The sequence below is a fragment of the Triticum dicoccoides genome, chromosome 1B (assembly GCF_002162155.2).
Source record: "Triticum dicoccoides isolate Atlit2015 ecotype Zavitan chromosome 1B, WEW_v2.0, whole genome shotgun sequence".
Lineage (NCBI taxonomy): Eukaryota > Viridiplantae > Streptophyta > Magnoliopsida > Poales > Poaceae > Triticum > Triticum dicoccoides.
The window spans coordinates 173,513,360-173,526,416 of NC_041381.1; the positions used below are offsets into that span (position 1 = coordinate 173,513,360).

The 13,057-nt window shown below is 47.4% G+C and overlaps 1 protein-coding gene across 2 annotated transcripts; it reads right to left on the reverse strand.

The window, feature by feature from the left end:
• Window positions 1–7,559: 7,559 nt before the first annotated feature.
• LOC119326295 (translocase of chloroplast 159, chloroplastic-like) lies at window positions 7,560–12,627 on the reverse strand. Of its 2 annotated transcripts, none has more exons than XM_037599985.1 (5): window positions 11,580–12,627; window positions 11,413–11,490; window positions 11,173–11,325; window positions 10,996–11,052; window positions 7,560–10,906 (listed from the first exon to the last, which is right to left on the reverse strand). In XM_037599985.1, exons 1-5 carry the CDS (start codon window positions 12,426–12,428, stop codon window positions 7,778–7,780), a joined length of 4,266 nt encoding a protein of 1,421 aa, XP_037455882.1. In that variant the 5' UTR covers window positions 12,429–12,627; the 3' UTR covers window positions 7,560–7,777. The 2 variants fall into 2 exon arrangements, with proteins under 2 accessions (XP_037455882.1, XP_037455875.1); XM_037599978.1 differs by having other exon boundaries at window positions 10,996–11,082; window positions 11,580–12,626.
• Between the last annotated feature and the right edge of the window lie 430 nt (window positions 12,628–13,057).

Consider the following 13,057-nt stretch of genomic DNA (forward strand, 5'->3'; position numbering starts at 1 on the left):
TCCAACAGTCATCCACATGACCCTAGCAACCGGGCATGTGAAGAAGAGATGTTGGGATGTCTCCCTGTTATCACAAAAGGAACAGGAGGGATTCCCTAGCCAATTTCGCCTCCTCATCACATCCCTGGTCAGAATAGAATCTTGAAAAAGTTGCCACAAGAAAATTTGAATCTTAAGCGGGATTTTGGCTTGCCAAATCCACTTGTAGTTACACCCAGCCAAGTTTCGTTCCAGGTATTCATATATGGATTTGGTAGAGAATTTGTTCTTTCTCCCCAAGGACCACACAATTTGGTCAGGTTCGTCAGAGATCGGCCATAGGGATACCACATTACTCATATTCCTCCACTGCTCCAGCAAGGGAGGATGGAGGCGCCTTCGAAAAAAGTTATCATCTACACCATTCTTAAACTTAGCGACCGTGATCCCTTGATCGTTACAGATGTTGTAAAGCTCAGGAAATTTGACACGAAAGGGAGTTTCACCGTCGATACAATCATCCCACACTCTGGCCAAGTTACCAGATTTCAATACCACCTTTCTACCTGCCAGGTAGTGTTCTTTGACTTTCATAATAGATTTCCAAATAGGGGAGTCTCCAAATTTAGTCTTAACCGAGACCACCGTATCTTTTTTGAGGTATTTAGCACGGATAACGTCTTGCCACAGCCCTTGCTGTGTTTCCAGCTTCCACCACCACTTGGTCAGAAGGCTAATGTTTTGTTTATGCAAGTCTTTCACCCCCAGGCCTCCTTTATCCTTGGAGCGGCAGATTCTAGACCACTTAACCAAGTGATATCGCTTTCTACCCTCATGTTCTTGCCAGAAGAAGCGTTTACGGTGCTTATCAAGTTTCCCAATCACCTTTTTCGAGAGAAGAAATATAGACATATAATAAAATACTATACTGGTTAGAGATGCATTAAGGAGAATCAAACGACCCCCCGAGGAGGCTGCATTCCCTATCCAGGTTTCACAGCATTTGAGAAATCTCTCATCTAAGAAATCCCTGTCTAAACTACGCAACGTGGAGTAGCTGACTGGCACCCCCAAGTACTTCATGGGGAAGTGTCCAATGCTGCAGTTAAACAGCTCGGAGTAAAAGGCAATTGTCTCATCATCTCCTCCAACACAAAGGATCTCACTTTTCATGTAATTAATTTTCAGGCCTGACATAAGCTTGAACATGTACAGAAGAAGTTTAAGGTTTATAGCTGCATCTTTATCATGTTCGAAGCATATGACCGTGTCATCCGCATACTGTAATATTGCCACCCCACCCTCTATCAGGTCCGGGGCTAGCCCAGTAAGCAGTTTTTCTTTCTGAGCATTGAGTATCATTTTCGAAAGGGTTTCTACAGCAATATTGAACAAGAAGGGGGAGTGGGGATCACCTTGACGTACCCCTTTGTGACTTTGGAAGTAAGGCCCATTCTCATTATTGAGTTTAATACTTAGGGTGCCATTCCTAAGAATCTTATCCACCCACCCACACCAGGTAGGCCCAAAACCCCGATTGCGATGACATTCGATAAGGAAGTCCCAATTTATCTTGTCATACGCCTTTTCAAAGTCCAATTTTAACACCACACCAACTTTCTTCTTATGGTGTGTGTGATGCAGCACTTCATGCAACGTAAGGATCCCATCCATAATGTTCCTATGTTTGATAAAGGCATTTTGGTGTTTACTAATCAGCTTGTCAGCAAAGATGGCCACCCTATTGTCCAAGACCTTAGTAATGAGCTTATAGGGGCATCTAAGCAGGCAGATAGGGCGATATTGCTGAATTTTCTTGGCCCCATTCAGCTTGGGAATCAAGGTGATAATGCCATAATTCAGCTGTGCTACATCCAGGGTATTGTTATGAAAGGCTTCAAACAACCGCATTATATTTTTTTTGACGAAGTCCCAGCAGTGTTTATAAAATTCCGCCGGGATATTGTCAGGTCCAGGGGCCCTATTACTTTTCATATCAAATAAGGCCTTTTTTACTTCTTCCGTGAACACACTTGTTAGGATGAGATTATCATCTTCAGTAAGCTTTTCATCATTAGACCAGGTTTCTGGGGAGAGGTGGAACAAATTTCCACTGGCTGGACCAAACAATTCTTTGTAATAGGAAGTGGCATGAGCCAAGAGCTCCTTTGTGCCTTCTATAACCACATCCCCATTAGTGAGCGAGTGAATGGTGTTTTTCCTCTTTTTTCCATTAGCTATACGATGAAAATAGGCTGTATTGTGATCCCCTTTGAGCAGCCATCGCTCATTCGAGTGCTGAAGCCAAAACAGCTCTTCTTCAGCAAGGATCTCATTAAGCTCTACGCACAAGATGGTCCTTTTCTCATAAGTTTCAGAATCCAGGGGGCCACATTCCTCCAATTTTTCTATCTCTTCCAGTTCTTTTTTAACCTCTTTCTTCCTTTTTCTGGCATGGCCGAAAAGATGTGAGCCCCAGCCTTTAAAGTATTTTTTGATACGCTTTAGTTTTATATTTAGAACATCAATAGGGTCCTCAGATTGCACAGGTTGTTCCCAAATGTTCTTAGCTTTTTCGTAAAAATCCTCATTCTTTAGCCAGCTGAGTTCAAATCTGAACTCACGTTGGCGCATGGGACTCCTATTCAGGGGGTTAGTCATCAACAGCAACGGGTTGTGATCAGAAATATCTCTCACTAGTTTACGAACTGCAACCAGTGGGAATAGACTCTCCCAATCAAAGCTCATGAGCACTCTATCGAGTTTCTCGAGCGTGGGATGTCTCTGTTTATTGGACCACGTGAATCTGCCTCCTCCCATGTGAATCTCTCTAAGGTTTAACGCATGGATGATAGTGTTAAATCTGTCCATATGATGCGACCTATGGAGAGACTTGTTCTTATCACTACCATCCCTTAAAATGTTAAAATTCCCGCCAATTATATAGGGTGTTTTAATATTGCTGCACACCGAAGCAAGCTCATCTAGGAACTCGTCTCTCTTATCCTCTTGAGCTGCCCCATAAACCACCACAAGGGTCCAAACACACTTGAGCTTAGTGTCATAGACCGTGGCCTGTAACATATATTTCCCTGCCTCCCAAGATATATTTTCCAAGGTTTCTTTTTTGATCCCACAAAGGATCCCACCAGATTTACCAGTGGAAGGAATCCAGTTCCAACTAAATCTTTCAGAGGGGTCAACTTTCCTAAGATATTTAGGAGTAAAGTTATCTTTCTTCGTTTCTAGGATGCCCATAAAGTCGAGGGAGTGGTCTCTAATGATATCAGAGAAGCAGGTAGTCCTCCCTCTTTTTCCTGCCCCTCTGCAATTCCAAAATAGACCGTTCATTTTTTCTTTTTTCTCCCTTTTTTGCTGAAAGCGCTACTAGGAGGCTGAGTAGAGCTTCCAGCATCATTCCTCAAGGTTACCCCATTCTTTTGACTCCTGGTGACCGGTCTAGCTATAATCACATTAGGTTTCCTCTCCCTCTTCTTCCTAGACCGCACCACTGTAAAATTTTCCTCATCCACCTCATTCTCCTCTTCCCATCTCATATTTAGAGGTGTCTGATCCCCTTTCCCGTTAGTAAGAGTCATTTTACTACTAACAGCATCATGCTTATCAGCATTGTCTACGTTTTTTTTCCATGTTTCTACAATTCTCAAGCTCTCGGAGGATATCCACACTAGTAAAATCATTGTCAGGAATATTAATACCCAGTTTAACAGCTCTGAGCATAAGTTCAGGATCAGACAAGACATCAAAAGAGTTAGGGTTGTGTGATATACCTTCCAGATCTCGTTTTTTAGCTACTGCTATAGCTCTTTCATTCACCCTCTCCATCTTGTTCTGGGCATTGTGTAGGCTGAAGCGGAGATTTTCTTCAGTAACCAGCGGAGGATCAGCCAGCACTTCGTTCTCCGTCTCACCCTCAGGCGATTCAACTCTGTATTCATTAGTGATTATCGCACCATCACAGCAAGTAGCAACACCACCCACCTGCTGAGATTTTTTAATAACATCAGAGTAAGATTTTTTAGGCAGGTTTTTACTACTATCTGCAGGAATCTCAACATTAGGTCTTACTTTTTCCTGAGCCATCTCAAAGGCCATGGTGTCAATGAGGAGGGTGTTGTGTAGCGAGTCATCCGAATCAGTACTCTCTTGAGACTCCCGAATTGGGTCTGATTTATCTCCATGGGGAATGTAGGGAGATTTCCCTCCAAGCCCATGTGATATGTCAGCTTTTTGAGCTCCAGGAGTCATAAAGGGAACATTTCTTCTTTCAGTACTGTTCGCATCAGGATTAGTAGGGGCTTGTATCTTCTCCTTCTCCCTTATTGGGTCTCTCACCAGAATCTGGTCCATCTCATAGTAAAAGTTATAGAAATGATCTCCCAGTACAGCTTCAGCTACAACAGGAATCTCATCAACATTTCTACATCCTATCCTCACCCGGGCAGAGGCCGAGCGGTGTAGGTAGCTGCATCGATTTCCAGAGGGACCCCGACTAGAGAAGCCACATATGCCAGATTCCTTTCACTTCTTTTATCAAGAGGAACATTGCTCACTTTAATCCATGCCATTTCCATCACCCCCTTAGCCCCAATTGCAGAGGACCAGCGCGTGGCATGGATCACTGCCCCACTGGTTTTAAGGGTGACTTTTCCAACATAGCAAATCTGTGCAACTGCCCGAGGATTAGGGAAACGAACAACAAACACCCCCGATCCTATTGCATGAGCAGAGCATCTCCATCCAGTAGCAAGATAAGCATTTAAATCTAGTTCCATTTGACGGGTAGAGGTTTCCCCTTCCACTATGGTGACAACAATGTTGTTGGCTCTCTCCTTAATCTGACTAGCAGTACAAGAGTCATGAATGTAGTAAAACCCCTGCCCTTTAGATTGAAATGCGCACATGGGTGCCATACACTCCCAAGGAAGAAATTCCACACATACAGATGCCAGATGGCCTAGCTTACTACATCTCTCACAATAAGCCTGAGGGCATCGAGTAGGTGGATGATCATGAGACTTGCAAATAGGACATGCATCAAGTTTCTTAGGGGGAGGTATCTGAGTAGGGTTTCTTCTTCCCTGAATCTGACGAGGGGAAGACACAGCCTGGCGTCCAGCAGTGGTATCACCTGAGCCCGATAAAGTCTGGGTCTTCTGCACCCAGATCCCACCCTCCTGGGACTCATTGCGGCCAGCACCCGCCGCCTCATCCCAGCGCGAGGTGTCTCCCGACCCCGGCTGGATCATGGCGGAGGTGTTGTTGGAGTTGTTGGTGTTGTTGGAGTGGTTGCCTCCATCTTCGCGGCGCCATGAGAACTTGTTGCGGTCCCCTCCGCGGCCGTTGCCGCGTCCGCCATGGCGCCCTCCTCCGCGATCCGAGCGGCCACCGCCGCCACCTCCGCGCCTCTCTCCCTGGAATCCGCGTCCTCCATCATTCGCCATGGGCGGGGTGGCTGCGACCGCCGCGAACGAGCGAGGGTCACCCCCAACCTTGCCCTCCCACCACTCAAATGTTTCCGGATTTCTGGATCTAGGGTTCTTCGCCGCCGCCCAGAAGTGGGAGAAAGAGATCTCTAGGTCAAGGATCGGGTGGGGAGGGGATTTTATACCAGCGCTGTCGCCCGCGGGGGTGGGGTGGATAGCCCCCACGTGTCGCACATCCGCCATTGACGGGTGGTTGGTGGGGTTTGGGTGCGCCCCGGTTCGGCTCGGTCCTGTTGCGCGCAGGTCCGCCCGGCTCCCGTGTACCGCAGCATCACGTCCCGTACCGCCCAGCACCTCCGGCGCGGTGGTCGTCGGCAGGATTCGGTCCCGCACCTTGGCGAAGTGACAGGGGAAGGAAACCACGTCACCGATGTCGACCCCTTCCCCCTCACGGAGGAAGCGCGCGTCAACCGTGACACCACGCGTATCCATGAGGACAAGGCGGAGCGCATCGTGTCGCTGAACAAGCACGCCATCGTTGAAGGAGATCGTGCGCGCTAGAAGGTCGGCGGCGTACGAGACTCGCCAACGTGTGTCGGGCTCGCCGCCATTCCCTCCGCTCGTGCTCGCCATGATCCAGTTGTCGCGTGCCTGACCCGTGGCTCGTGCCTCTTTAGATAGTCTTTTCAACAGCGACATACACACAGTTTTCCTTGGGAAACCACTCGACCAATAGTAGAAGGTATAGCTAAACGAGTGATTCCTTCTCAACACAGGAAATTTATCAGGGAAAAGGAGAGCCGTTGTAGATGCTCTTAGTAATAAGTTTCATCGCCCCCAACAAGCTCCGTGGGTGTTTTCTTCTCTTTCAACAAGGCTCAGTGGTGGATTGAGGTTTAGGGTCAAAATCTGAACAAATCTCACAAAGGTTTCAGCATACTATCAGTACTAACTAGCAAGAGTAGGTTTTATTAGTTTATAAGATCGGATTCTCAATTCTCACACGACTTCAAACTGAATCCACGCATTTTAAACCTGTAGAAGTGCATGCTCTAACCAATGCAACCAAAAGGCCGATCTGATGGAAGAGACTAGGCAGCACATTATACGTCAACACTCCCCCTCACGTGTGGCTCCCTCAGGCCTAAACGTGGACCGAAAGTGGGCTGCAATTTTAATTGCGCCAATCGGGTCTTGAACTCGAGACCTCTTGGCTCTGATACCATGTAGAAGTGCATGCTCTAGCCAATGCAACCAAAAGACCGATCTGATGGAAGAGACTAGGCAGCACATTATACGTCAACAAAACCTATTTAAAAAGCTTTCGGCTAGATTTTACTCCCTCCGTCCCATAATATAACGGGACGGAGGGAGTAGTTGGCATTCCAACATACATAACTGTTAACGTATAAATGTATAGTCTTCTCTTTCATCAGATCGGTCTTTTGTTGCATTGGATAGAGCATGCACTTGTAGATTTTAGGAGCCAGGTAATAGTTAATAATCACCAGAAGAAAGCAGAACTGCAGAAACAAATAGGGTTACAGGTATCAGTAATCCAAATCCAAAGTTTGAAAAGAACTGAAATTTCTTCGTCAGACCCAACATCAGTAATAGAGTGATACAAGGATCACAGAATAACAGAACTACTGTACCAGGGATCATCATGGGTTTGCATCTTTTATTGGTCAGACGAGGATCCACCCGTTCGTATGATTCATCTGAATAGTTAGTTATTTTCTCTACGAGCAAGTACTACGGCTATTTTCTCATACTCAAAAACTGCACAGTCGGTATAGTGGAGATATTAAGCATGATTGTCGCCCTAACAAGTAACACTACCTGAGATTGAGACCGAAACCAGTATGATACAACTTGTTAATTACTACTCCCTTTGTTTAAACTGCCAAAACGTCTTACATTTGTGAAAAGAGGGGGAGTACCTCCCTTCCAAAATAAAACAAGTTCTGGGTTGGTACTCCCTCCCAAAATAAAACAAGTTCTGGGTTGGTACTCCCTCCCAAAATAAAACAAGTTCTGGGTTTGTTCCAAGTCAATCTTGAAATGGAAACAGTGCTTATTTCCTCATCATGCGGTAAAGAACATTAAAAAGATGGGCAGCAACAACGGCAATTGATAGAATGGTAGAAGGATCATATAGATCTACCAACATTATTGAACTATAGTTCCAGATGAATATAACAACACTCTCCAGCCAAAATTATGATACGAACAATCTGCGGGGCAGAAAGGAAAAATGAAACTGATACAGATTACCGGTTCAAGAAATTAGGAAAATTGCTAACACAACACATGGATGAGATAAGTAAATAGATGCTCTTCTTGACAAGCTAATAAGCAAACGATGGTTCACCGGGCCGGAAGCTCCGGTAGATGGAGGCTATCACTGGGACAAGACCCAGCAGCGCGATCTGGACCTGCTCCGATGTGCTTGTCCTGACGGTGATCTGTCCGCTCAGCTTGTTGTTGAGCCCAAGGCGAACAGCCATCTTTGAACCCCTTCCAATCGAGAACTGGGACTGCAGATTAGCCCCCAGGGCAAGGTCACGGCGCCACTTCATGAGGGACAGGCCCAAGGTTGACAAGGACTGACCAATTGGATAATCTTTGTCTTTTAAGCGCGCTTCCAGGTTGGCTCCATAGGCGGTATCCCCTTGAGCTCGCATTGCGCCTGTGCTTGCCACTAACGCCAGCCTCTTGCCAACAGAGAGCTGGTCCTCGACCTTCAGCCCAGTTGCCACAATGTCACCCAAGAAAGTCACAGAGAATCCTCCAGTGGTCTTGTTCTTCTTGATACTCTTGAATTTGGTCTCACCACGGAGAATATAAGCAAGCTGCCGCCCAACAGTCTGGATGTCAAAACCAGCAAGGGAAGACGCATCCTCCCCATGCTTTGCTGAGATGGAAGAATCCAAATGGATGCTGAATTCCTTCTTGTCCTTGGTAACCTGAACTGCCACAGTACCTGGGAATTTGTTAAGGAGAGCGAGCGACTCTTCAACGCTTACTCCATCATAGCCACAGTCATGATCCCACCCATGTGCATCTAGAACAGGCCTTGCAAGGACAGTAGAGGTTGGTTCCAGAAAGCGGTAACGGTATGTCGGATTGTCACAATCAAATGAAGGAGGCAGCACCATGTCAGGCAAGGGAACTGAAACATTTTCTGGAGGAGGATCCTGATCGTTTTCGCCTGCGATACTAGCATACCCATAAGCATCCATATCAGACTTGCCTCTCTTCATCTCCTTTAACCTGCGGAGCTCATCCTTCCACTGTTTCTTCTGCAGAAGCTTGACCCTGTAATCATACTCGTCAAAATAAGCATTCTTCTGCTCTTTTGTGAGCCTTGCAAGCTGCGCTTTGGTCAAAGGCTTGAAGGGAGGAAGCTGATCATATTCCTCTTCATCTTCATCTTGTTCTATATCAGAATACTCATCCAAATCAATATCAGAATCTCCTTCATTACCACCCTGATCAGGTGAAAGTTTCGGGTGAGCTCTTGACTGCAACAGGGAGGATAGCAGGAAAGGAAGTGGCGGGGAGCGGAAACGGAACCCAAAAAGCTTCCCAGGAGAAGGATCCTGAAGCTTCAAAAGTGAGTTGGCTTCTGATAATATCTTCGATGAGTAGCACAAGAGCAGCATTTGATGCCTCCAACTTTGGCCATTTGGAAGCACTTTCTGACCCTCACGGTTCTTCCGGCAAGAAGGATGGTTCTCAACAAGGGCTACTGGGTTCATCAGACGCATATCCCCTGCAGCCTGCCTGATGGATTGCTGGATAATGTGGGATCGCTGTGCCATCAATACCTCATATGTCATAGGGGCACCGTTGAGGCCTTCAGGAGGAGCAGAAGCAGCATGGGTGAGAGCAACAATGGCGTTGAACCATATGGAAGAACCCAGAACAGAAGTAATGGTTTTTAGAAGAGGCAAGTCATTAAGATCACGGCTCAGACTATCGAGACGGTCCACATATAGAACGATATCTGGGGGACATCTCTTGGTATATTTCTTGACAGATGCGAGAATTTTCCTGTTGGCTCCTTGGTCCATCACATTGGGCCGAAGGCCTGGTGTATCAATGATCCGTATCTTCACACCATCCACGTTACCAACAATTTCACGCACGCTGGTGGTGGCTGCACCAAAAGCATCAGTTTTGGACTTCACTTCGCCAAATATAGAATTTATAGTTGCACTTTTGCCAACTCCAATCTTTCCCAAGACGAGTATGTTGCAGGAGAAGCTCAAATCCTCTTTTCCCTCCGCTTCAAGCAGCAAGGCTTTCTTTCGTGCGTTCTCAAGGCTGAAAGCTCTGTTTGTCTGCCTTCCATGTCGGATACCCTCAGCAAGGCTCAGACGGTACAGCACTTGTGCTGCTACTGTTTCTTCAGGGGTCGCACCCAATTTATAGACAAGGCGCAGAAACTTTACACGAATCAACTCAACCTTGTCATGCAATTTCTTCTCTTCCTCTGTCATCTCGTCATTAGGCTCAGCAGTCACTGCCAGCTCAGAGGGGCTGAAGAGGTTTGACCGGGCAGGTTGGCGGGGGGCAGTTGGCCGCAAAGATGGGGCTGATGAGCCCAGACCAGCAGGTCTATCCATGGAAAAGATTCTGGAACCATCTTGCGAAGAAACTGTGATGTTCCCATCAGGGGATGCACCGGTAGCCGCTTTTAGTAGGGCAGCCAAAGCAGCAGAATCGAACCCCTTCTCATCATCATCCTCATTATCGTCGTCCTCGTCCTCAGAATCATCAAGAACAATTTGTCCATCCATGCTATTAGTGTACTCCCTTGAGCTGCTCAAGCCAGACACAGGACTACCACTTGAGGATCCTTCACCAAGCTCCTTCATTATCTGCTTTGCAGCTTCAGAGTTCTCTATGATCGCAAGTCGAGCAGGACTCCTGTCAAAGCTCACCTCATCATCGTCCTCATCACCCTCATTACCACTCCCGTCTTCCTCATCAGCTGCAGCTAAAACTATCTCATCATCAACAGCCTCTACTTCACGGTCAGCAACATCTTGAGCACCTTCATTCTCCTCACCACCTGTGTCTTCGTCATCAGCTGCAGCTAGAGTTTTCTGATCATTAGCAGCTGCAGCTAGAGTTTTCTGATCATCAGCAGCTGCAGCCACAACTATCTCATCATCACCAGCCTCTTTTTTGTGGCTAACCACCTCTGCAGCAGATTCATTCTCATCGACATCATCATTGTTTTCCTTGACTGGTTCTGGAGCCAACTCCCGAGACAAGATAACATCATCACCACCAGCAACAACACTCTCAACCTCCGTAGGCTTCTCAACACCAACATTTTCCACAGTTCCACTAGCAACCACCTGGTCCTCTGCATTTTGTGCCTTCTCATTGCTTTCGGTAAGCGGAACATCTACGCTTGAAGGAGCAAGCTTCACCAAACTCTCCGAGCTAATGTCATCGATAACCTGGTATGGATCATTTGAATTCTTTATATCCCCAGTCCACATTAATGAACACTACTAGCAAAAGAATTAGGTAGAACATGACCACTTACCTCGGGACTTGCGTCGCTTTCTGGCTCGGGCATTGCCTCCTCATCTTTCTCATTAGCCTGGTAATCCAAGCTACCATTGTCAATAACCTGGTTTGGATCATTTATTTGTTTTAAACTCCAGTAGTGTCAACATTACTAGGTAGTAGCAACGAAATCACATTGAGCATGTCCACTTACCACCGGGCTTGCATCATTCACCTGATCAGGCTTTGCAGCCTCGTCTTCCACATTAGCATGGTTCTCCACTGGGCTTGCATCATTCACCAGATCAAGCTTTGCAGCCTCGTCTTCCACATTAGCATGGTTCTCCACGGTGCCGTTATCAACAACCTGCTTCATTACATTTGAATTGTTCACATCCTCTACTGGTGTCAAGACAACTAGTAACAGAACTTGAAAACGAATATGTCCACTTACCACTGGAGTTGCATCGCTCTCCGCCTCGGGCTTTGCCGCCTCCTCTTCAACATCAGCACGGTTACCGTCATCAGTAACCTGGATTGGGTCATTTGAATTGTTCATAAGATATCATACCAATATCAATTCTATCAACAAAAAGTATCTGATTGAAGAGGCCCACTTACCACTGGACTTGCATCGCTTTCAGGTTCCTGCTTTGCAGCCTTGTCTTCCACATCAGCCTCATTCTCCAATGATGCTTCTGGAGCTTCTTCACCTCCCACCGCCACCAACTCAGCAGGCGCTTCAGCCTCACCGCCCAAATTGCCATTGGCTTCAGCTGTAGGAGCCACCTTATCCTCCGGCTCCGCCGCCTCCATGGTCGTGGTGGGCACCGTAACCGCCTTCTCGCTGTCAAACTCACCATCATCTTCGCCTCCAGTGGCCACCTCTGCACGCTTCTCACCCTCTGGTTTCTCCTCGGACAATTCAGCGTCGAGTGCCACGTTGCCCACTTCCTTGGCCGCCAAAGTGGCACTTTCCTCTGGTTCGTCTGTCAATTCAGGCTTCTTATCACCTACCAGCGCATCAGGGGGTGGCAGGGAAGCATCCCCCTCGCCCAATTCACCATTGTCGGACTCAGACTTCGCTGCAACAAGCGCCTGCACCAACAACGCAGCCTTCACATCTTCCACCGACAATTCCCGGTCACCTTCCTCCTCCTTGGCCGCAGCCGCCTCCTCCTCCTCCTTCTCTTCTCCCGCCCCCTCACTTGCATCTTTCCCATCTCCTACCGCTGCTTCCACCTCCCCGCCGTCCTCCGCCTCCACCACCCCGCCGTTGTTGGCCTCCGAACCAGTAAAGCTCCGGTCTTTCCCCTCAAATCTCACCTCCTCGCCCTCCCCTATTCCACCCACCTCCGCCGCCGCCGCCCCGGCACTCTTGGGCCCCTCCGCCACCGTAGCCTCGTCCGCATCAGCGGCCGGAGGCCGCTCGTCGGCCACGGGCGCGACTCGGGCGTCGGTGGTCGCCATGCTGCCGCCTCTTGCTCCGCCCACAAGCAAAGCAGCAGCAGAAGTCGTCGGATTCCGTCGTGGGAGGAGGAGATGGAGGGGAGGGAAGAGGGGAGGAGAGGATAAGGTGAGGGTTTTAGGTTAGGCTACTCGATTTATCTCGCGAGTATATATAGCTCAATTCGATTTGGGTCTGGTTTGGCGTGTAATTCTGGGACGAGATGGCAGCCAGCCAGGGGCCAGGGGTGAGATGAGAAAGCAAGCAATGGGCAGATTTGGGGGGCTGGTGATAAGGCGCTTTTTCTATTGCCTCCTTACTCCTTTTCTATTTTCTGTTCTGTGTTTGGGGTTTTTCTTCATAGAAAGTGCATCAGATATTTATTAAAAAAACAGGAAACGATAGAAAAGAAGAAGAACAACAAGACGCAAAACGCCCTGTAAAATATAAAATTATATCACAAACTACACGCGTTGACTTCTTATTCTATTTGATTATTCGGCGTCTGCCGAAGCTTGAAAAATTACTAGGGAGGTTTTTTGACATGCTTCCTCTTACCTCCTCTTTTCACACGAGAGGTAAAAGTATAAAATAGATTCGAATTGTTGATTTTATTAAGTAGTGGGTCTAATTAACTCTTACTTTCTTACTT

What these genes read in the sequence shown, in the direction of transcription:
- LOC119326295 (XM_037599978.1), bottom strand. Translation starts at nt 12,428, where the DNA reads ATGGCGACCACCGACGCCCGAGTCGCGCCCGTGGCCGACGAGCGGCCT. An exon ending in AGAGCGATGCAACTCCAGTG is followed by an intron (nt 11,326 to 11,412) that starts GTAAGTGGACAT and finishes GTAATGAAGCAG; the next exon opens with GTTGTTGATAACGGCACCGT. An exon ending in TGAATGATGCAAGCCCGGTG is followed by an intron (nt 11,083 to 11,172) that starts GTAAGTGGACAT and finishes GATCCAAACCAG; the next exon opens with GTTATTGACAATGGTAGCTT.